Source organism: Pristiophorus japonicus, chromosome 3 (assembly GCF_044704955.1).
Source record: "Pristiophorus japonicus isolate sPriJap1 chromosome 3, sPriJap1.hap1, whole genome shotgun sequence".
Lineage (NCBI taxonomy): Eukaryota > Metazoa > Chordata > Chondrichthyes > Pristiophoridae > Pristiophorus > Pristiophorus japonicus.
In genome coordinates this window covers 156,214,251-156,239,392 of record NC_091979.1, presented here as the reverse complement: position 1 = coordinate 156,239,392, position 25,142 = coordinate 156,214,251, and the positions used below count along the sequence as shown (strand labels likewise).

General features: G+C 44.2%; 2 protein-coding genes across 2 annotated transcripts in view; one reads left to right on the top strand and one right to left on the bottom strand.

Moving 5' to 3' along the window:
* Nucleotides 1–6,892: 6,892 nt before the first annotated feature.
* c3h2orf69 (chromosome 3 C2orf69 homolog) lies at nucleotides 6,893–23,683 on the bottom strand. The gene is made up of 2 exons (XM_070874829.1): nucleotides 23,359–23,683; nucleotides 6,893–8,862 (listed from the first exon to the last, which is right to left on the bottom strand). Exons 1-2 carry the CDS (start codon nucleotides 23,647–23,649, stop codon nucleotides 8,011–8,013), a joined length of 1,143 nt encoding a protein of 380 aa, XP_070730930.1. The 5' UTR covers nucleotides 23,650–23,683; the 3' UTR covers nucleotides 6,893–8,010.
* The window catches only part of ftcdnl1 (formiminotransferase cyclodeaminase N-terminal like 1), a 67,832-nt gene continuing 65,315 nt past the window's right edge, over nucleotides 22,626–25,142 (top strand). The window contains exon 1 of the mRNA XM_070874830.1: nucleotides 22,626–22,680. The gene's annotated coding sequence lies outside the window, so the exon portion shown is untranslated. The remainder of the gene's footprint in view (nucleotides 22,681–25,142) is intronic.

Sequence of the window (25,142 nt, the reverse complement as noted above, 5' to 3'; positions counted from 1 at the left end):
CAGTGCTGACCCCACGGAGGTTTCGTGGATGCGGCAGGTGTGTTCCACGAGCGCCACATGAGATCGAGAGATGGTACAGTTGTCCAGGAGGACTGTAGACATTGGTGACCAGATCCTTGATGCACTGGGTGGCATATCCCGACAGCTGGCCACCATGACTGAGTACATTCCGTGGATAGCGGAGGCCTTGGAGGTGAGAGCCAGGAATGTTACTAGCACAGGCCTCCCAGTGGTCCCGGAGTGCGGCACTCTACCCCTTGGTTTTGCACCACCACTGCCAACGACTGATGAGAGGCAGGACAAAGATCCTGCTTCTGGATCCGAGAATGGTCCCACCTTGGCACCCCCTGCTCCCGTACCCATGCAACCACTGCCGCTGCCTTCATCCCCCCCCCCCAATGAGGCACCGCCTGAGGAGCTCTTCGGCCAGGCGGCATGGAGCGAGGAGGGGAAGGGGTAGAGGTGCGGAGAAGAAGGTGAGGCGGGAAGGAAAGTGAGGTGTATGTCCGCAGGTGATGGCTGTGTTATATCTCCATCTGAGTGTATGCAATTTGTTGTAATGTATGGGGCAGGGGATGGGGAGGTGGGGTGGTGGCCACCCTCCTGCTTTGCATTTGTATTCTGTGTTGCTGGACATGTTGATCATTTGATTGATGTCAATGGTCGAAGAAGTGGGGTGGTGGTGGGGTGTTTTTGCCTGTGACACTTATGATTTCAGACCAATGGTCGTATAAAATGTTTTTTATTCAACATAACCTTGTTACGGATTGTCTCAGATAGCTGGACCGTTACACACTGGTGATTCCTTCACATGAAAGGGTTAATTAAAACTTAACTTGAATCAACTTAAACTTTAACTGGCACCAAGGTGATGCCCATCATTGATGTCTGAGCTGCACACACATAACAGTGTGTCAGCGTTGTTCATCATAGCAACGTTCTTTCAGGAAAATCGTTCTTCCAGGCTCCTGACATAAGAATCTTGCAGCTATATAGCCACCACAGGTCCTTTCCTGCGGTCTGGAGGGGGACATGGGTATGGTTGCATAGTCAGCCTGATTGCATGGCCCTAGGTCAGCGTCCAGACCCTCATCGTCCTCTTCCTCTCTCTCCTGAGGTGGAGCATCAGTCCCTTCTGGCAATTCTTGTCCCCTCCTGATAGCCAGATTGTGTAGCATGGAGCACACGACCACAAATTTACCTACTTGCTCAGGGTTGTATTATAGCTCCCCTCCTGAGTGCTCCAGGCATCTAAAGTGTTGCTTAAGCACAATTATTGTTTTCTGGACCACATTGTGTGTGTCTCTGTGGCTCTGGTTGTATCGCTTCTCGGCCTCGGTGTGGGTGTCACAGGGGGCGGGGGTCATCAGCCAGGTGGTTAGGCCATATTGCATATTGGTTGTTACCAAGCATCCGGCATTGTCCTTGTGGCTGACTCTTAAACATGCCAGAGATAGTGCTCTCACGCAGGATGTGAGCCTCATCGAAGCTGCCCGGACATTTCGCATTCACTGCCATTATGATCTGGTTGTCGTGACAACTAGTTGGACTTTCAGGGAGTGAAATCCTTTTCTGTTACGATAAAGCTCTGGGTCCTGAGAAGGTGCCCGCATGGCGATGTGAGTGCACTGTATTGCTCCCTGCATCCTGGGGAACGTAGCTATGCGGTAGAATGCTCCAGCCCTGTCAGTCTGAGCCTCCGTGGTCATGGGGAAGCTGATCAAGTCCATCCTATGCGCGTACAGGGCCTCTGTGATCTGTCTAATGCAGCACTGTGTGGCATGGTGAGACAGAGGGGAAATCTCGACTGCGGAGGCCCGAAAGGAACCGGATGCGTAGAAAGACACTGCCGCAGTAACCTTGACCTTGACCGATTGTGATGTCCTGATGGCAGGCTGCATATGTGGCCTGATGAGCTCGCATATTTCATTGGTCACCTCCTTGTGGAAGCACAGTCACTGAAGGCAGGTGTGCCCGGACACTTCGAGGCAAGACATCTTCTCCCTGTAAGTGCAGGGTGTGTATGGTCTGGACCTCCTCCTCATTCTGGCACGTCTTAGATTGGGCATGTAATCATGTACATTAGACGTTGTGCCATTTGTACTCTGCAGCATCTGCGTATTAATCAATGCTGGCTGAGAAATGGCTGGCCCCATTCCAATGGAAGTATAAATAGAGATTGATCAGAAGCAATAATTTGCACGCTAAAATACAGAACAGTTCCACTTTTTCTGAGCGGTGTTTTGGGGGAGCGATATTGTGGGCGAGATGGTGAAAGTGATGCTGGGTGATCTCCTGGGCACTAGTTTCGGCAAATTTGATCTTTACAACAAAATAAAGTGGGCGGTCGGTATTATTGAATCTCGGCGTTAATTACATGCCGAAAGTAATGCTGGGTGATATTATGGGCGGTTTCGCCCATTCTGATGATTCCGCCCAAAAAAAGTGGGCTGGTGGTATTATTTTTTCCCGGCATTATGTACACGGGGAAAGTAATGCTCGGCGATGTGTCCAGAAAATGGGCGCCATTTTCCATTTTGTGGCTAAATGGGCGATATCTGGGTGTTATACCTCATTTCAGCGGTAAAATGGACGTTATGCATGCAAAAATAATGGAAAATCTAGCCCGTAGACTTGAATGTAGGGATTATGATGAAAATATTTGCAGATGATACAAAAATTGGCTGTGTGGTTGATAGTGAAGAAAGCTGTAGACTGCAGGAAGATATCAATGAACTCGTCAGGTGGGCAGAACAATGGTAAATGGAATTAAATCCTGAGGTATGAGGTAATGCATTTGGGGAGGGCTAACAAAGTAAGGGAATATACATTAAATGGTAAGACACTGAGAAGTGTAGAGGAACAAAGGGACCTTGGAGTGCATGTCCACAGATCCCTGAAGGTAGGTCAGCTAGAGAAGGTGGTTAAGAAGGCATACGGAATACTTGCCTTCATTAGCTGAGGTCTAGAATACAAGAGCAGGGAGGTTATATGGTTGAACTGTATAAAACACTAAGTTAGACCACAGCTAGAGTATGCGTGCAGTTCTGGTCGCCACATTACACTGGAGAGGGTACAGAGATTTACAAGGATGTTGTGTGGACTGGAGAATTTTAGCTGTGAGGAAAGATTGGATTGGCAGGGTTTTTTTTCTTTGGAACAGAGGAGGCTGAGGGGAGACATTATTGAGGTGTATAACATTATGAGGAGCCTAGATTGAGTAGATAGGAAGGACTATTTCCCTTAGCAGAGGGGTCAACAACCAGGGGGCATAGATTTAAAGTAATCTCCTTCAGAGGGGATTTGAGGGGAAATTCTTTCATGCAGCGGTTGGTGGGCTCTGGAACTCGCTGCCTGAAAAGGTGGTAGAGGCAGAAACACTCACCACATTTAAAACGTACTTGGATGCACACTTGAAGTGCCGTAACATACAAGGATATGTACCAAGAGCTGGAAAGTGGGATTAGGCTGGATCGCTCTTTGGCAGCCGACGCGGACACGATGGGCCGAAAAGGCCTCCTTCCATGCTGTAAGTTTCTATTTCTATGATTATATGATAGGGAGGGCCGAGGCCACAGAAGGATTTGAAAATAAGGATAATAATTTTGAAATCGAAGCATTGCTTAACCGAAAACAAATGTAGGTCAGCGAGCACAGGAGGGATGAATGAGCGGGACTTGGTGCGAGTTAAGACACGGGCAGCCGAATTTTGGATCACCTCTAGTTTACGTAGGGTAGAATGTACTGAGGTCATGGCAGAGATGGGCGATGTTACTGAGGTGGAAATAGGCAGTCTTCGTTATGCTGCAAATATGTTGTCGAAAGCTCATTTCATGGTCAAATATGACAGCAAAGTTGCGAACACTCTGGTTCAGCCTCAGACAGAAGTTGGGGAGAGGGATGGAGTCAGTGGCTGGGGAACGGAGTTTCCCTCAATCAACATAACAAAAATAGATTATCAGGTCACGATCACATTGTTTGTGGGAGCTTTCTGTGCGCAAATTGACTGCCACATATCCCACATTACAACAGTGACTACAATCCAAAAGTACTTCATTGGCTGTAAAGTGCTTTGAGTCATCCGGTAGCCTTGAAAGACGCTGTATAAATGAGGGGGCTCGACAAGGTGGATGCAGAGGATATTTCCACTCATAGGGGAAACTAAAACTAGGGCTTATAGTCTTAAAATAAGGGGCCGCCCATTTAAAACTGAGATGAGGAGAAATTTCTTCTCTGAGGGTTGTAAATCTATGGAATTCTCTGCCCCAGAGAGCTGTGGAGGCTGGGTCATTGAATACATTTAAGGTGGAGATAGGCAGATTTTTGAGCAATAAGGGAGCAAAGGGTTATGGGGAGCGGGCAGGGAAGTGGAGCTGAGTCCATGATCAGATCAGTCATGATCTTATTGAATGGCGGAGCATGTTTGAGGGGCCAAATGGCCTAATCCTGCTCCTATTTCTTATGTAAGTCTTCTTATTTCATGCTCTCGGTCTCCCTCCCTTCTTGAATTGGGACATTACTTTTGCTGTTTACCAATCTGCTGGGACCATTCCAGAATCTAGGGAATTTTGGAAGATTACAACCAATGCATCCACTATCTCTGCAGCCACTTCTTTTAAGATCCTAGAATGTAGGCCATTAGGCCAAGGGAATTGTCAGCCCTTAGTCCCATTGGTTTCTCTAGTACTTTTTCTCTAGTGATAATTGTTTTAATTTCCTCCCTCCCTTTTACCCCCTGATTTTCTACTAATATTGGGATGCTTTTAGTGTAGTCTACCGTGAAGACAGATACAAAATATTTGTTCAAAATCTCTGCCGTGGCCTTCTTTCCCCTTATTAATTCCCCAGTCTCATCCTCTAAGGGAACAGCATTTACTTTAGCTACTCTCTTCCTTTTTATATACTTGTAGAAGCTCTTACTGTCTGTTTTTATAGTTCTAATTTACTCTCTATTTTCTCCTATTATATTTTTAAGTCATCCTTTGTTGGTTTCTAAAATGTTCCCAATCTCCTTGCCTTCCACTAATCTTTGCAATATTGTATGCCTTTTCTTTCAATTTGATATCATCCTTAACTGCCTCAGTTAGCCACGCATGGTTCATCCTTCTCGTAGAGTCTTTCTTTCTCAATTGAATAGATCTTTGTTGAGAATTATGAAATATCTCCTTAAATGTCTGCCACATTAAAATTTGTTTCCATCGTCTGGACTAAGTCATATTTGTTCTCACTTCATCGTAGTTTCCTACTTCTACTACAGCCTGCCGTGCTTCCAGCTTATTTCTAGTGTGTCTTATATTCATTAATATACATCTCAGATTTACATCCTTTCATATTCTTTTCTGCCTATTCCTGGTCTCCAATTCTTGTATGTCATTCTGTGTATTAAAATGTCCATAGGCATCTGTTGACTAACTTCTACCCTTTAAAAGTGTCTCATCTGAGATCCAGTTTTCTCCCTGCTCTTGCCTACTATTTACTTTAAATGATTTGCAATCGCTGTCTCAATGTTCTTCGCAAATCTCTATTCCTATTTAGTTTAGGTGCAGCCCGTCTCTCCTGTGCCCGTTCTATTTATTCTGAATGTGTTGCCAGTTATTTATGAGAGTAGCATTGTTGTTTATGCACCATGTTGTCGGTCATTCTTTCCTAAACCCAGAAATATCTCAAACATTACTTGGCGTCCCCTATCTTTAAGAGTTTGGGGGTAATCCTTGTACATGTGACTTTTAAGGCCCCTATATTATTTAACAATATCCCATCGACTTGAAACGTTAACTTTGTTTCTCTCTCCACAGATGCTGCCTGACCTGTGTATTTCCAGCATTTTCTGTTTTAATTATTTATCAATATGTTGTTTACTGTTCTGTGGACTGCTACCACCGTGCCCCTTTCTGTCTAACATTTTTTCAATATGTACGGTTCTGGCTCCAGGTAAACTATTCATCATCTGACAGATCTTTACGATGCACACAGCTATCTACTTTGAGCAAAGAATCATCTATGATTACAATTTCTCTATTTTTAAACCATGTTTCTAAGCACTACTCTTGTTTATTCTAGCTGTCTTTTCTTCTGAGACTTTGTTTCCTGCTGGCAAACAGTGAGTTCATGTAATTTCTTGGGTAGCTTCACTAACTTTACCATTTCTACCAACCTTAATCCATCCACTATCCGCATTTTCTTGGCTTCCCTCAACACTGGTCTTTATTTTATGGCAACCCTGGTCATGCTGGGTCCTAGCTCCATTCCCTGTTGGTTCAGCTCAAGGTTCAATGTTGTCCTGGCCATTTCAGACATCTATACTTGTAGCTTCCTCTCTGAAGCCATAACACTTACTTTTAGCTGATCAGGAGATGATCACATTACTTCACCCTTCCATTAAACCTGGCTTTCTCCTTGATAAATATCCTACAGCAAACACACCTTGACATCCATCTCACTTTTGTTCACCTTTCGAAACTTACTTCTCTGATTTGCCTCTTGTTTCAACTCCTCATGGGTGCTCCTGTTTTCTGCCTAACAGCTCAAGTGCTCCCTTTATTGTCTGGCAACCCTCCCATTTTGATTTAGTTCCTATTTTAATTTAGATTTGCCCTTGATTTATCTGCAAGTTTACTTGTACTTGTATTATATATTTTAAACCTCTGAGATAGCATCACTTTTGAAGTTCTATCACTCCAATTTAAACTTACCTGGTTAAGTCTAAACTCTGTTTTTAGCAGAACTTCTCCTGGAATGGCACTGTCCAATGTGTCTTTAAAAAATATATATATTCATAGCTCCTGATTAATTCTGTAATTTTTTAACGTACTTCTGTTTAGAGAGAAAGAGAGAAAGTATTGTAAAAGGTGTTTTATTACAACAACTACACTTAAAATACTTAGTTGGCTGTAAATCACTTTAGGACATCCAGAGGTTGTGAAAGGTGCTATATGAATGCAAATGTTCTCTTCCTTCTTATACTATTAAATGTTTTATTTAAAATCAGCAAGGTAAATTGTGGGTTCAAAATGAGAGTCTTGGTCTGTTAAGAGTGTATATTGAGTTTCCCTTTCAAAAAGGAGAATCACATGACACTGACAATAATATATTCTAGTAGCTGGTGTACAGAGTATAATTCTTTATAGCAATCCCCCTCGGTCTCGCCATCATTTACCTAGACATTGGGCAGAAAATGGTACACTTTGAAAAGGATGCAAGGTCCGCTTACAGGAATGGCCGGTGATCAAATCTGGTGTAAAGCCCCAAAATATGCGATCAATTCCGGCAATACATTCTTCAAATTTCCCAGGTGTGTCAGTTTTACTTGATTTAAAAAATATATATTTTATAATTGACTAGTCTCATCCCAGGGGATGGAAGATTCAGATCATGATATAACAAGGAACTGGGGAGCACGTTAACCATGCCACTGGGGTTCCCTCCCCATCTCTTTGAAATTAGCATCATGGACCATAATTGATCATCACGTTAGGGCCTTTAATTTAACATCTTATCCAATTAGTGGTTCCTTCAGCATTTTTTGGAGAACCAATATTGGAGGTTAGTCCAGATATAGTTGGAATGCCCAAAAAAGGATAAACACGTGCATTTTCAATCTGTTAGAGATGTTACTGATTAGTTTGACCTTTCTATCTATTCGATCTGGGTTAGTGCAGAAATTCATTTGTCCCACACTACCACAAAAACTACACAGCTTTTAAATGGGTTAGAACACTGAAGACACACAATTATATCCATCAATATTTTTATTACAGCAAGTCAACAAAATACAACAGAAAGGAATGCAAAATAAATGCAACTAGGACAGTACCTGCAATGACAGTACTTCAACGTACAAAAAACGGAGATTAGTCTCTATTAGAGATTGGTGGTAGGCAAAATTACATGTAATCATTTAGCCCTCAAATTATTTAACGCATTTCTCAGGTGTGTCAGTTTTACTTGTAAGCATTTTTCGACTCGGCTTCACAGAGAACAGATGAAACCCAGCATCGTGGAATAATTCCGTCACTTAGGATCCAAAGCATCTTTGAACACTTGAAGCACCCTAAAGTGATTATCCACAGAAGGGGTTTCGTTCTCAAAATGAAGTTGATTAATCACTTTTGCACCATACCCCACAAGGAGCCGGATGAATTTCTTGTGCTCTTTTCCAATCCAAGCCCTCATGCTGTCCCGCACTTGATAAGGTGTAACGTGTGCGTGCACAGGAATATTTGTTTGGGCAAACACCTTCAAGATTTCAGGACTGGTGACCCAGGTGTTGCTTCCCCCAGCGTGACCACCATCCAACCAATACATCTCTTTGATATTATTAATGAAGGCAGCTAATTCTTCATCTTTTTTTGCTTCACTCAATGCGTACAGCAGCTGATTCAAAACCACACAACCTTTGCTGAAACCAATCAATATAAATTTCAACGATGGATCGGTACATTTCAAGTCTTCACTCTCTGTGTGACCTGTAGTATTCAGATCATTCTTAACTGCCAAACCATTTTCAGTTTCACAATGTGTACTGGAGCCTTCATCATGTGCAACTGCAAATGAACCTTGCGCACTTTCACCAGGATTTGTCTGTGAATGCAGGATACTGTGGGCCTGCTTGAAAGCATTGGTCAACAGTGCAAGAAGGTGCTTGAAAACCTGACAGTCCGGGCTATGTTCAGGCACGCCAAACAGATTGCTTTGCACAAAGTTGTCGTAGCAACTGAACTTGTGGAGGTGAATCCGGGAAGCCTTTATGATCCAGATGTGACTGTCAGGGAAACGATGGAACAGCAAAGCAGCAACTTCTTCTAGACTCCAATGCTGCCAACGGACATTTTCTGGATGGTGCATCATCAGGTCATGATAGTTCTAAAAGAACAAGCAATTAAATGCATCACCAATGGTCATCATACAGCTAAAGACATTCAGACTTTGTGGTTTGAGACACAAGTGCTAGTTGTCTGTTACGGCAGAAAATTCTACCTAGAATTAAGCTGTGGAAGAATTTTTTCTTGCAATGGCGTTATAGTAGATAAAAAAAGAATTGAGTCACAATCACATGCACTTACAGCATTACACAGTCACTGCAGCTCTTTCAAGTGCACTTATTTTTATAAAATATGTAACAGGTTTAACTTCCATCAAAATCATACAATAAAAAGAAATGCTGGCTGGGCTCGAAATCGACTGGAAATCGGTGAGTATCTGAGTTTGGTAGCAATTCAAATTGGAGAAAAAGTTGCATCAATTTTCTTCTTATTCTTACACAGCACAAGCAAAACCTGCATCCAATTACAAATAAAAGCCCAAAAGGAATTTTCCATCCTTTCCGAAGCTGTTAATTTGAACTTGAAAACCTTTAGTTTACCTCTTGCAAAATTATTGGCCTCTTTCCCACTACTAATACACATTTATTCTTGCGTAAATAAACACGTTTATTGAGGTTTTTAGCACACCAGGCTAGTGGCACAATTCAAACCCACGTGTTCATAATTCACACCTCTGATGTAGGACAAGTGAGCCACATGGGATTCAAACAACCTATGGTCAATCAGAATTCTAGGGATGACTACAACTATTGTGTTTACTTCTGTATCCTTCTATGGAGCAGAGCCATACATACTAGGAAGAACATAAGAACAAAAGAAATATGAACAGGAGTAGGCCATATGACCCCTCAAGCCTGCTCAGCCATTCAAGATCATGGACTCAGCTCCACTTTCCCACCCGCTCCCCATAATCCCTTAATCCCCTTATCGTTTAAGAAACTGTCTATTTCTGCCAAATTTATTCAATGTCCCAGCTTCCACAGCTCTCTAAGGCAGCGAATTCCACAGATTTACAAACCTCTGAGAAGAAATTTCTCCTCATCTCTGTTTTAAATGGGCAGTCCCTTATTCTAAGATCATGCTCCCTAGTTCTAGTCTCCATCAGTGGAAACATCCTCTCTGCATCCACCTTGTCAAGCCCCCTCATAGTCTTATACATTTTGATAAGATCACCTCTCATTCTTCTGAATTCCAATGAGTAGAGGCCCAACCTACTCAACCTTTCCTCATAAGAAGGTAACAGGTTTGATGACCAGATGGGACTATGCTGTCTTAACTGATCTCAGCTGGGCAGCAGTAGAGGAGCCAAGAAGATAAATCCCCTGGACCTGATGGCTTGCATCCTTGGGTCTTAAGAGAAGTAGCGGCAGGGATTGTGGATGCATTGGTTGTAATTTACCAAAGTTCCCTGGATTCTGGAGACGTCCCAGCAGATTGGAAAACTGCAAATGTAACACCCCTATTTAATAAAGGAGGCAGATAAAAAGCAGGAAACTATAGACCAGTTAGCCTAACATCTGTGGTTGGGAAAATGTTGGGAGTACATTATTAAAGCAGGAGCAGGACATTTGGAAAAGCAAAATTCGATCAGGCAGAGTCAGCATGGATTTATGAAGGGGAAGTCATGTTTGACAAATTTGCTGGAGTTCTTTGAGGATGTAACGAACAGGGTGGATAAAGGGGAACCAGTGGATGTGGTGTATTTGGACTTCCAGAAGGCATTTGACAAGGTGCCACATGAAAGGTTACTGCACAAGATAAAAGTTCACGGGGTTGGGGGTAATATATCAGCATGGAGAGAGGATTGGCTAACTAACAGAGAACAGAGAGTAGGGATAAATGGTTCATTCTCTAGCTGGCAACCAGTAAGTAGTGGGGTGCCACAGGGATCAGTGCTGGGACCCCAACTACTTACAATCTATATTAACGACTTGGTAGAAGGGACTGAGTGTATCGTAGCCAAGGTTGCTGACGATACAAAGATGGGAGGAAAAGCAATGTGTGAGGAGGACACAAAAAATATGCAAAAGGACATAGACAGGCTAAGTGAGTGGGCAAAAATTTGGCAGATGGAGTATAATGTTGGCAAGTGTGAGGTCATGCATTTTGATTTTTTTCTGCCAAAAGCAAGTTATTATTTCAGTGGAGAAAGATTGCAAAGTGCTGCAGTACAGTGGGACCTGGGGGTACTTGTGCATGAAACACAAAAGGATAGTATGCAGGTGCAGGTACAGCAAGTGATCAGGAAGGCCAATGGAATCTTGGCCTTTATTGCAAAGGGGATGGAGTATAAAAGCAGGGAAGCCTTGCTACAGCTATACAGAATATTGGTGAGGCCACACCTGGAATACTGTGTGCAGTTTTGTTTCGATATTTACAAAAGGATATACTTGCTTTGGAGGCAGTTCAGAGAAGGTTCACTAGTTTGATTCCGGAGATGAGGGGGTGGACTTATGAGGAAAGGTTGAGGAGGTTGGGCCTCTACTCATTGGAATTCAGAAGAATGAGAGGTGATCTTATCGAAATGTATAAGATTATGAGGGGGCTTGACAAGGTAGATGCAGAAAGGGTGTTTACACTGATAGGGGAGACTAGAACTAGAGGGCATGATCTTAGGCTAAGGGGCCGCCCATTTAAAACTGAGATGGAGAAATTTATTCTGAGGGTTGTAAATCTGTGGAATTCGCTGCCTCAGAGAGCTGCAGAAGCTGGGACATTGAATAAATTTAAGACAGAAAGAGACAGTTTCTTAAACGATAAGGGGATAAGGGGTTTTGGGGAGCAGGCAGGGAAGTGGAGCTGAGTCCACAATCAGATCAGCCATAATCTTATTGAATGGCGGAGCAGGCTCGAGGGGCCATATGGCCTACTCCTGTTCCTATTTCTTATGTTCTTATGTTAATTAGCCTCAGTGCCTCTAGGTTGGAAGGGGTGCGGTCCGGGGTGAATGAAATAAGCCAATGCACACATGAACACAAGGTCAGAATCAAACTCGGGTGATGCCACCCACAGCGATATAGCTTGCCAACAGTGCATCATCATCATCATAGGCAGTCCCTCGGAATCGAGGAAGACTTGCTTCCACTCTTAGCATGAGTTCTTAGGTGGCTGTGCAGTCCAATAAGAGAACCACCGTCTCTGTCACAGGTGGGACAGATAGTCGTTGAGGGAAAGGGTGGGTAGGGAGCCTGGTTTGTCGCACGCTCCTTCCGCTGCCTGTGCTTGATTTCTGCATGCTCTTGGCAACGATACTCGAGGAGCTCAGCGCCCTCCCAAATGCACTTTCTCCACTTAGGGCGGTCTATAGCCAGAGACTCCCAGATGTCAGTGGGGATGTTGCACTTTATCAGGGAGGCTTTGAGGGTGTCCTTGTAATGTTTCCTCTGCCCACCTTTGGCTCGTTTGCCGTAGACGAGTTCAGAGTAGAGCGCTTGCTTTGGGAGTCTCGTGTCTGGCATGCGAAGCTGATCAACTGTGGTCAATGCTTCAATGCTGGGGATGTTGGCCTGGATGAGGATGCTAATGTTTGTGCTTCTGTCCTCCCAGGGGATTTGCATGATCTTGCGGAGACATTGCTGGTGGTATTTCTCCAGCGACTTGGTGTCTACTGTACATGGTCCACCTCTCTGAGCCATACAGGAGGGCGGGTATTACTACTGCCCTATAGACCATGAGCTTGCTGACAGTTTTGAGGGACTGGTCTTCAAACACTCTTTTCCTCAGGCAGCCGAAGGCTGCACTGGCATGCTGGAGGCGGTGTCGGATCTCGTCATCAATGCCTGCTCTTGTTGATAAGAGGCTCCCGATATCGGGGAAGTGGTCCACATTGTCCAGGGCCACGCCATGGATCTTGAGGTCTTTACTGTCGAATCGGATATCAAGAATGGCCACTTGGGCAAGATACCAGCTGATCAACTTGATCATCCCCATTAGGCAATTTATAAAATAAATCCTCACCTTTTTCACCCTCAAAACCATGCTGATCACACACAGTATAAATGTTAAAGACGCGACTGCTGCAGAGTTTCCGGTTCGTTGGCAGCAGTCATTCCAAAATGTTAATGTCCTATACAAGCAAAGAGTTAGCATATACAGCGTACTAGAAAAAAAACTGTCCCATGGTACCATAAAAGATTTATGTTATTTGCACTCTATGAGACAGACAAGAGTAAATAGCAGTGAAACTTAGTGATCACGGAATCTTAGAACGATACATCACAGAATTAGGCCATTCAGCTCATCGTGCCTGTGTTATCCAATTAGTCCCACTCCCCTTTCCCAATAGCCCTGTAAACTTTGCCCCTTCAAGTATTTATTTATCTGTCTTTTGAAAGATATTATTGAAGCTGCTTTCAGGCAGCACATATCAGATCTTAACTTGCTGCATAAAAATGTTTCTCATTATTTCGCCTATGGTTCTTTTAACAATTACCTTAAATCTGGGTCCTTTGGTTACCAACCCTTTTGCCACTGGAAACAGTCTTATTTACTCTAATCAAAACTCATGATTTTGAACACCTCTATTAAATCTCCCCATAACCTTCTCTGCTCCAAGGAGAACAATCCCAGCTTCTCTAGTCTTCACATGTAACTGAAGTCCTGCATCCCTGGTATTATTCTAATAAATCTCCATGCTATTAACCTCTTCTACAATCAGAAAACAGACTTTGCTTTGCTTAAATTTGCCTTTTCTGTCTGTTCAGTTGCATTTACAGTTTGCTAAGCTTACCAAAATTTATTTCAGTCTTCAGTTCTGATGAAAGGTACATACTCAAATCATCAATAACCTGTCTTTTCTTTTTTCAGATACTGACTGAGCTGCTGTGTATTTCCTGCAATTAGAGTTCTTCCCCCAACCCCCACCATGTCAGACTAAGTTTTTTTCACTTGCCCTCCAAAAAGGTAAGTTAAGCAAAAGTTCATTAAGAACTTTCTAACCTTACATTGTTTGGCTGAATATCTGCTTTTGAATTAAGTTTTCATGGTTCCTCAGCTTTCATATAACCATGCCCTTTGCAAGCAAACCTTTCTACTTCAAAAGATGTATGGGCTAGAAATTCCCCAGCCTGTCGTTATTTGATAAATAACATAATTTTAGTGAATAAATAAGAATAAAAATCGCCCTTTTTTAAGGGGATAAATTTGGCCACAAAATTCACCTGTCCTTAAAAACGGCATTGCACGATGATTGGCGTTAAAAACCGCGATCTCGTCAACTTTAGCCCGAGGCCTATCAACGCCAAAAATACACGCCCTGAGAGGGGGAAAACAAAACAAAAAAAATCACAAAACATTTACAAGACCCTTAACTAAGTAATTGCTGCAAAGAATTAAAAAATAAAAACTTTAACTTACCTTTTTTGCAGGTCTTCCTACAAGACACAAAAAGCAACACCTGCTTTTCTCGTGCAGTTTTTCATCCCAAAATGGTTTCGCCGAATGGCCAAACTGAGGCGGTGCGTTTTTTTCCCCCGCAATACATCACAGCGATCTGCTTTTTGTCGATATTTTCAAAACGGCATTTTAAGAACAAAAAAACACAACGCAAAAAAAAGCGTTAAAACGTGCATTAGGCTGGGGAAATTCTAGCCCGTAGAGTATTACAGCAAGGAAATATTTGCAATGATAGAGCACCAATTTCAGCTCACCTTTTTAATGTGTTGTAAATTTTAATGTATTGCAAATTAAAGTTGAATGGCCCTACATCACATAAGATAATGCAGCATTTTAAAATGAACTCTCTCTCAATCACATTAATCTGATCGGTTAATACAACAACTAGAAAATGTACATTAAATTTTCACCAAATCATATTACCATTCATATTACAATGAATCAAGTTCAGATATTCTTACCAATACAAAGAACAAGTTTACTAATTTTACTTTCTTGATGAAAAGGGCACTACAGTCCAATAATAGTTATTTGGATCTTCAAGGTCACTTCCCCACTAAAAATTTAACACAAAAATTAGTTTGCCTTTTTTGTACTAGGATCACACACAATGCTAGGGTTAATACCATTGTTATTGGAACTAAATGTAAAGCTTTTTACAGCTGATTACAGAGTGGCTCCATTCTTCATATTGACATTCCAAAAAGAATGTTAACATCTGACATCTGTGCTCCTCCAATTCTTCCCATCCCTGATTTTAATCATCATCATCATCATAGATGGTTTCTCGTATCGAGGATGACTTGCTTCCACGCCAAAAAGGGATGAGTTCACAAGTGTTTCAATGAAAGACCTAATATTCCAGGTCCTGAACTACATGTTGAAGGGTGGAAGATGCCTGTGCGTGGATTTGTTTTTAAAAACATGTGGTGACCATTGCACACCAGCCACTACATGGGCTTGACAGAGCTAGGTCTTGTCCAGTGGCAAAGATTAACCAAGACGACTGGAGACCAGCTCTGTTGCACGGACTTAGTGCTCACACATGTTGCAGCGTGGGCTGGTCCGTGTTGCCCCTGGGCCCCGACCCGAGCCGATTTTAATCACTCCACCATTGGCAGCCATGCCTTCAGCTGCCGAGGCGCTAAGCTCTAGAATTCCCTCCCTAATCCTCTCTACTCTTTGTAAGGTGCTCCTTAAAACCTACCTCTTTGACTAAGTTTTTGGTTACCTGTCCTATTATCTCATATTTTGTTTACTAAGGCTTCTGTGAAGAGCCTTGGGACGTTTTACATTAAAGGCGATATATGAATGCAAGTTGTTGTTGATACCCTTTTAGCGGTGGTCACTCAGAGACTCAAGTGATATCTATAAATACAGAACAGTTTTGGATGGCAGCAATCCTCATTTAGTCAACAGCTAGAGTAGTCTGCAGTCATCGAAATCTTCAGACGGCAACATGCAGTGAACACACACCTGGCTAAAATTTTCTGCATGCGTGACTCTTTTGTACTTTGAAAGTAAGTTTGCTACGCTGTCTGTGCTACTTCAGAACTACAGCTGAATGTTTTTTTTGTTTTTGATTCTCGAAAGCATTATATTGTGATAATGAGTCAAAAACACCGTTTCAATGATGACCAATTTAACGGTACTATAGATTGTTGCAAATCAAAATACCAATCCTTAACTTGTCAAACAAACAGTTCGTGGGTATATAACAATGCAGCCACCTCATTGATTAAATACACTGCATCCAATTGGATATTACTAGAGCCAACTGTCTGTTCTCTACGTGCAAAGCATCAAGCAAACTTTGATGTCTGACTCAAGTGTTGAGTTAGTAGAAAGCCAGCCCTTTTCAAAATTGTGTAAAATTTCTTTCCACTCTTTGAAAATTGCCATAACTCACATCTAAAGTACCATATTGCTTGCAAATCATCGATATGGTTTTTCTGACATTTTCCCCTTCCTAAAATGGCAACAAACCTCCTTTTCAAATTGGTTAGCAGATTTGACAAATATGAACTTTCGAATGGCGAAAGGTTTTAAGCTGCAATAATGATGTCAAGCTGGATAAAGATCGGAGGACACAGCGCGGGAGTCCGGGGCAGGCCAATAAAAAGGCCCAACATCAAGCAGCAGCGGGAGATCGGAGGTCAGCGGTGCAGAGAGAGAAGGCAAAAAAGTAAAAAGAAATCAAAGGGTGATGTCACAGCCAAAGGGGTATGTAGTTTTTCTTCTTTTTCTTTTCCTTTATTAGTAGGTAACCTTTGGCATTGTTGCCAAATGAAGTTAATTTAAGGGTTAAGTCATGACAGGAGAGCCCAGTCCCGTGTCATGCTCCTCCTGTGCTATGTGGGGACTCGGGGACGCTTCCAGTGTCCCTGACGACTACATGTGCAGGAAGTGTATCTAGCTGAGCTCCTGACAGACCGCATTGCGGCACTGGAGCTGTGCATGGATTCACTCTGGAGCATCCGCGATGCTGAGGATATCGTGAATAGCACGTTTAGTGAGTTGGTCACACCGCAACTAAAGGTTACTCAGATAGATAGGGAATGGGCGATTATCAGGAAGAGCAGTGGAAGGAAGGTAGTGCAGGGGTCCCCTGCGGTCATCTCCCTCCAAAACAGATATACCGCCTAGGGTGCTGTTGGGGGGTGGGGGGGGGAATGACTCATCAGGGGAGTGCAGCAGCAGCCAAGTTCATGGCACCATGGGTGGCTCTGCTGCACAGGAGGGCAAGAGAAAGAGTGGGAGAGCTATAGTGGTAGGGGATTCTATTGTAAGGGGAATACATAGACGTTTCTGTGGCCGCAATCGAGACTCCAGGATGTTTGTTGCCTCCCTGGTGCAAGGGTCAAGGGTGTCTCGGAGCGGCTGCAGGACATTTTGGAGGGGGAGGGTGAACAGCCAGTTGTCATGGTGCATATAGGTACAAAATGGGATGAGGTCCGACAAGCTGAGTTTAGGGAGCTAGGAGTTATATTAAAAAGTATGACCTCAAAAGGTAGTAATCTCAGGATTGCTACCAGTGCCACGTGCTAGTCAGAGTAGGAATTGCAGGATAGCCAAGATGAATACGTGGCTTGAGGAATGCTGCAAGAGGGAGGGATTCAAATTCCTGGGACATTGGAGCCGGTTCTGGGGGAGGTGGGACCATTACAAACCGGACGGTCTGCACCTGGGCAGGACCGGAACCAATGTCCTAGTGGGAGTGTTTGCTAGTGCTGTTGGGGAGAAGTTAAACTAATATGGCAGGGGGATGAGAACCTATGCAGGGAGACAGAGGAAAGTAGAATGGGGGTAGAAGCAAAAGATAGAAAGAAGAATAGTAAAAGCGGAGGGCAGAGAAACCCAAGGCAAAAATCAAAAAGGGCCACATTACAGCAAAATTTTAAAGGGGCCAAGTGTGTTAAAAAGACAAGCCGGAGGGCTCTGTGCCTCAATGCGAGGAGTATTCGTAATAAGGTTGATGAATTAACTGCACAGGCAGCTATTAACGAATATGATATAATTGACATTACGGAGACATGGCTCCAGGGTGACCAAGGCTGGGAACTCAACATCCAGAGGTACTCAACGTTCATAAAGGATAGAAAGGAAAAGGAGGTGGGGTAGCGTTGCTGGTTAAAGAGGAAATTAATGCAATAGTAAGGAAGGACATTAGCTTGGATGATGTGGAATCTGTATGGATAGAGCTGCAGAATACCAAAGGGCAGAAAACGCTAGTGGGAGTTGTGTACAGACCACCAAACAATAGTAGTGAGGTTGGGGACAGCATCACACAAAAAATAAGGGTACAGCAATTATCATGGGCGACTTTAATCTACAGAGATTGGGCTAACCAAACTGGTAGCAATATGGTGGAGGAAGATTTCCTGGAGTATATTAGGGATGGTTTTCTAGACCAGTATGTCGAGGAACCAACTAGAGGGCTGACCATCCTCGACTGGGTGATGTGTAATGAGAAAGGACTAATTAGCAATCTTGTTGTACGAGGCCCTTGGGAAAGAGTGACCATAATATGGTAGAATTCTTTAAGATGGAGAGTGACACAGTTAATTCAGAGACTAGGGTCCTGAACTTAAGGAAAGGTAACTTGGATGGTATGAGACGTGAATTGGCTAGAATAGACTGGCAAATGATACTTAAAGGATTGACGGTGGATAGGCAATGGCAAACATTTAAGGATACATGGATGAACTTCAACAATTGTACATTCCTGTCTGGAGTAAAAATAAAAATGGGGAAGGTGGCTCAACTGTGGCTAACAAGGGAAATTATGGATGATGTTAAATCCAAGGAAGAGGCATATAAATTGGCAGCAAACCTGGACTGGGAGAAATTTAGAATTCAGCAGAGGAGGACAAAGGGTTTAATTAGGAGGGGGAAAATAGAGTATGAGAAGAAGCTTGCTGGGAACATAAAAACTGACTGCAAAAGCTTCTGTAGATGTGTGAAGAGAAAAAGATTAGTGAAGACAAATGTAGATCCTTTACAGTCAGAATCAGGTGAATTTATAATGGGGAACAAAGAAATGGCAGACCAATTGAACAAATCCTTTGGTTCTGTCTTCCCGAAGGAAGACACAAATAAGGTTCCGGAAATACTAGGGAACAAAGGGTCTAGGGAGAAGGAGGATCTGAAGGAAATCCTTATTCGTCAGGAAATTGAGGGGGAAATTGATGGGATTGAAGGCCGATTAATCCCCGGGGCCTGATAGTCTGCATCCCAGAGTACTTAAGGAAGTAGCCCTAGAAATAATGGATGCATTGGTGATCATTTTCCAGCAGTCTATCGACTCTGGATCAGTTCCTATGGACTGGAGGGAAACTACTTTTTAAGAAAGGAGGGAAGAGAGAAAATGGGGAATTATAAACTGGTTAGCCTGACAACAGTGGTGGGGAAAATGTTGGAATCAATTATTAAAGATGAAATAGCAGCGCATTTGGAAAGCAGTGACAGGATCGGTCCAAGTCAGCATGGATTTATGAAGGGGAAATCATGCTTGACAAATCTTCTGGAATTTTTGGAGGATGTAACTAGTAGAGTGGACAAGAGAGAACCAGTGGATGTGGTGTATTTGGACTTTCAAAAGGCTTTTGACAAGGTCACACACAAGAGATTGGCGTGCAAAATCAAAGCACATGGTATTGGGGGTAATCTACTGATGTGTCTAGAGAACTGGTTGGCAGACAGGTAGCAGAGAATCGAGATAAAGGGGTCCTTTTCAGAATGGCAGGCAGTGACTAGTGGACTGCCGCAGGGCTCAGTGCCGGGCTCCCCAGCTCTTTACAATATACATTAATGATTTGGATGAAGGAATTGAGTGTAATATCTCCAAGTTTGCAGATGACACTAAACTGGGTGGCGGTGTGAGCTGTGAGGGGGATGCTAGGAAGCTGGCTTGGACAGGTTAGGTGAGTGGGCAAATGCATGGTAGATGCAATATAATGTGGATAAATGTGAGGTTATCCACCTTGGGGGCAAAAACACGAAGACAGATTATCTGAATGGCGGCAGATTAGGAAAAGGGGAGGTGCAACAAGACCTGGGTGTCATGGTTCATCAGTCATTGAAAGTTGGCATACAGGTGCAGCAGGCGGTGAAGGCGGCAAATGGTATGTTGGCCTTCATAGCTAGGGGATTTGAGTATAGGAGCAGGGAGGTCTTACTGCAGTTTTACAGGGCCTTGGTGAGGCCCCACCTGGAATATTGTGTTCAGTTTTGGTCTCCTAATCTGAGGAAGGACATTCTTGCTATTGCGGGAGTGCAGCGAAGGTTCACCAGACTGATTCCTGGGATGGCAGGACTGACATATGAGGAGAGACTGGATCAACTGGGCCTTTATACATTGGAGTTTAGAAGGATGAGAGGGGATCTCATAGAAACATAAGATTCTGACGGAACGGGACAGGTTAGATGCAGGTAGAATGTTCCCGATGTTGGGGAAGTCCAGAACCAGAGGACATAGTCTTAGGATAAGGGATAGGCCATTTAGGACTGAGATGAGGAGAAACTTCTTCACTCAGAGAGTTGTTAACCTGTGGAATTCCCTGCCGCAGAGTTGTTGATGCCAGTTCATTGGATATATTCAAGAGGGAGTTCGATATGGCTCTTGCAGCTAAAGGGATCAAGGGATATGGAGAGAAAGCAGGAAAGGGGTACTGAGGGAATGATCAGCTATGATATTATTGAATGGTGGTGCAGGCTTGAAGGGCCTTCTCCTGCACCTATTTTCTATGTTTGTATGTTTATAATAGCACGTGGGAAATGTGACCATGAAGCTATCGGATGGTCGTAAAAACCCGACTAGCTCACTAATGTCTGCACTAGCCGACAAAGAGCTATCCAGCCTAATCCCACTTTCCAGCTCTTAGTCCATAGCCTTATAGGTTACTGCACTTCCAAGTGCACATCCAAGTGCTTTTTAAATGTTGTGAGGGTTCCTGCCTCTCCCACCCTTTCAGGCAGTGAGTTCCAGACCCCACCACCCTCTGGGTGAAGAAATTTCCCCTCAAATCCCCTCTCAACCTCCTACCAATTACTTTAAATCTCTGCCCCCTGGTTGTTGACTCCTCTGCTAAGGGAAATAGGTCCTTCCTATCCACTCTATCTAGGCCTCTCATAATTTTATACACCTCAATAAGGTCTCCCCTCAGACTCCTCTGTTCCAAAGAAAACTCACCCAGCCTATCCAATCTTTCCTCATAGCTAAAATTCTCCAGTCTAAGCAACATCCTCTTAAATCTGCTCTGTACCCTCTCTAGTGCAATCATATCTTTCCTGTAATGTGGTTACCAGAACTGCACACAGTATTCTAGCTGTGGCCTAACTAGTGTTTAAACCTGCTTTTGTATTCTGTGCCTTGGCTAATAAAGGCAAGTATTCCATATGTTTTCTTAACCACCTTATCTACCTGGCCTGCTACCTTCAGGGATTTGCCTCGTTAGCCCGCTCCAAATGTACCACCTCATACTTCTCCGGATTGAATTCCATTTGCCACTGTTCTGCCCACCTGACCAGTTCATTGATATCTTCTGCAGTCCACAGCTTTGTTCTTCATTATCTCACAGCCAATTTTTGTATCATCATCAAGGAAGGAAACTTGCTGTCCTTCTGGTCTCTCTCTGACTCCAGAACTACCCTCACAACAAGACATTGTTACATTAAACCGTTACAAAAATAAACCGGATAGACCACTCAGCATCGACCCAGGCATTGGATTTGGACAGCCGAGTCCTCCTCACCATCATCTGGGGACTTGTACCAATATTGGAAGATCTGCCCCACAGACTAATCAAACAACCTGACAGTCATACCCATCAGCCAACATCCCAAACTCCTCCATCGACATTCTCAGTGATTCTCCCTGTGTAGTTTGTAAGGATCAGAAGTGGCAGTCATGAGTGTGTGGCCCTGGGAGTCCTCAACATTGATTCCAGATCCCATGAAGTCTCATTGCATCAGGTCAAACATGATTACCACCTACTGATGAATCAGTACTCCTGTATATTGAGCACCACTTGGAAGAAGTACTGAGGGGAGCAAAAGCACTTTGGGTGGGGACTTCAATGTCCATCACCAAGAGTGGCTTGGTACGACCACTACTGACCAAAGCTGGCCAAATCCTGAAGGACATACTACTAGACTAGGCTTACGGCAGGTGGTTCTCACCAATCTACCTGTCGCAGGTAACCTCAGCTTCAGACCTCAGTACAAACTTGTACAAAGGAGCGGAATTGTAGAACTAATGCCTTTGACATCAAGGCAGCATTTGACCACGGGGCCCGATTAAAATTTAAGTCAATGTTGATCAGGGGGGAAACTCTCCATTGGCTGGAGTGATACGTAGTTGTCATTATAAGCTGTTGGACACCAATCATCTTAATAATCCCAGCACATCGCTGCAGAAGTTCCCCAGGGCAGTGTCCTGAACCAATCCTGGAACTCCCTACTGTGGGAGTATATTCACCTGCAGCGGTTCAAGCATGTGGTTCACCATCACCTTGTCAATCAATGCTGGCCTTGACAGCAACACTCACATCCCCTGATTTTTTTAAAAACTCAGTATAATTATTACAGCACATACTTGCACCCATTTCTTCAGAAATAAGATCAGTCCATTCAGGTAACTGAGCTGTTTCAGTTTAGCATTTAGGTATTTCCTATTAAACTGTCGCTGAAACATTTTTTCCCCCCAGAAGTCTGGCTTATTTGCAACTTGCATTCATATTTCTTTAAAACATCCCAAGGAACTTCACAGTAGTGTAATCAGACAAAAGAAAATTGACAGAGCCAAAGAAGGAGACATCAGGACAAGTGACTAAAACCTTGGTCAACCAGATCAGCTTTAAGGAGCGTCTTAAAGCAGGAGAGCGAGGAAAAGGGCATTTCCGAGGTCCAGGCAGCTGAAGCCACGGCACCAATGCCTCTGCCCAGCATCAACAAATGATTACAGGTTAGATATTAACCGAAGTTGAGAATTATCGCCCTTGAAACTAATGAAAGTTACGTATATGAATCAGCTCAAGACAAGACTGTGCTCATACGGACTAAAACAGGCGAATTTTAATTAAACTTTCAGACGGAATAAAATAGAAAACATTTGGCGGAATCCAAAGCATGTGGTCCAGTTCACGAAAATTCTGCCAGTGGGAAGGGAGCCTGTTCACTAAGTGACCAGTCTTTAGCCAATGTAAAACAATACATCCAAGTACCATTGCAATGTGTGTGTGAAATGCATCTTTAAACCCACAGACTGCAAGCCCCTCCTTCACTCGCTGTGGTTTTTGGTGAATACTCTGGCTGGGTTATAGCAGGGGGCAGCTGGCCCATTGATCCTAGCTGTGGGAGGGTTTGTTTACTGAATCTGCGGGCACGCCGACCCAGAGAGAAAGGCCCAGAACCAGGTCCCAGACCCCAAGTCGGCTCCCCTAGACCTCCAGCCCCCCATCCAACTCCCAGCTCATCCTTGACCCCTAACCCCTCCACTCGCCGCCTCCCCCCGACTCCCAGCCCCCCAATCCCTTCCCCCAAACTCCCAGTCCCCCTCTTCAGCCCCCCAATCCCCCTCCCCCCTACCCAGCCCCCTACTCCCAGACCCCCAATCCCCTCCCCTAGACTCCCAGCCACCGACCTGCACGTCCCCCGGAAAGTAGACCACATGTTGCCGGCTCCCGCTCCGGTTGCTGTCGCCGACACCCAGCACCACGTCGTTCCTCTTGCCCGACCCCCAGCCTGACACATCGCTCAGTCTCAACACCTCAATCCCCGGCACCTTCCAAACCCGAGTGTCCGCCGGTGCCCAGCCGGGCCTGGTCATTGTCGCAATGTCCACAGCCACCGGCGGTAACAGGATCCGGAGCAGTGAGGGGAGGAAAACGGAGGCCGCTGAATGTCGCCGCCTGACGCTGGCGGCTGGGCCCATATCCCCAGTGTGCCTCCTGGCGGCCGCTGCACCCATTGCAGGCAGGCGGATCAGACTGCGCATGCTCCCTGTCCGAGCAGCCTTCAGCTCCCCCCCACAAATGACAAGTCACGAATACAATCACAACTCACAGTGCAGCCACCTTCAAAATGTACCTCAGCCTCATGAGTCTGCAAAAAGGGATTAAGTACAGCATCATCGCCATCAGGTCACCATTTAATAAATCAAGCAAAACCAAAAAAAAATCATGATAGCTATTAACATATTTATTTAGTTTATTTTTGCATATTTTCATGTAAAGTTCTATTTGAGGGAGTAAGTTTGGAAACCCAAGGCTGTGAGAGACCTGGATTAATAATGCACGTTTAATGATTAATCATAAAGCAAAAGTGAGAGCAAGAACACTTTGTGGATTTGCAGGATCTTGCGAAGGCAGCGTTGGTGGTACAACACCACCAACATCCCCAGCATTGAAGCATTGACCACGCTCAATCAGCTCCGATGGACGGGCCACATCGTCTGTATGCCCGATACTAGACTCCTCAAACAAGAGCTCTACTCAGAGTTCCGACATGGCATATGAGCCGCAGGTGGGCAGAGAAAACGCTTCAAAGACACCCTTAAAAACTCCTTAAAAAAGTGCAACTTCCTTCCCACCCCCCCCAACACCTGGGAATCCCTGGCCAAAGACCGCCATAAGTGGAGGAGAAGCATCTGGGAAGGCGCAGAACACCTCGAGTCTCTTTGCCGGAGCACGCCGGAAACCAAGCGGAAACAGTGGAAGGAGCGCACGACAACCCAAGCACCCCACCCACCCGTCCCTCCAACCACCATCTGCCCCACCTGTGACAGAGACTGTAGGTTCCGCATCGGATTCATCAGTCACCAGAGAGCTCATATTAGCGTGGAAACAAGTCATCCTCGACTCCGAGGGACTGCCTAAGAAGAAGAAGAAAACAATGGCAAAATACTGCGGAAGCTGGATATCTGAAATAAAAACAGAAAATGCTGGAAATTCTCAGCAGGTCAGGCAGCATCTGTGGAGAGAGAAATGGAGTTAAAATTTCATGTCGATGACCTTTTACCAGAACTCATGCATTTACACTGAGATCTGCAAATTGAGTGTGTAACCGGCAGCTCCTGAGTGCTTTCACAACTCTCCTCTTTTTGTATGAGCAGATCCACTAAATGATGCAATACACTGAAGAGATAACGCAGGAACAAAAGCAAAATATTGTCCTCTCTCCACAGGTGCTGCCTGACCTGCTGAGAATTTCCAGCATTTTCTGTTATTATTTCAAAATACTGTGGATGCTGGAAATCTATAGGGAGAGAAAGAGTGTTGACAAAAGTTAGCAATATAACAGGTATTAAGCAAGTACAGAGGGAAAGATGTAAGGAAAGGGAGCAGGGAGGGAAAGAACAAAAGGGAAGATCTGTGGTAGGGTGGAAGTAAAATGTGATTAAATGACAAAAGGGATGACGGTGCAAGG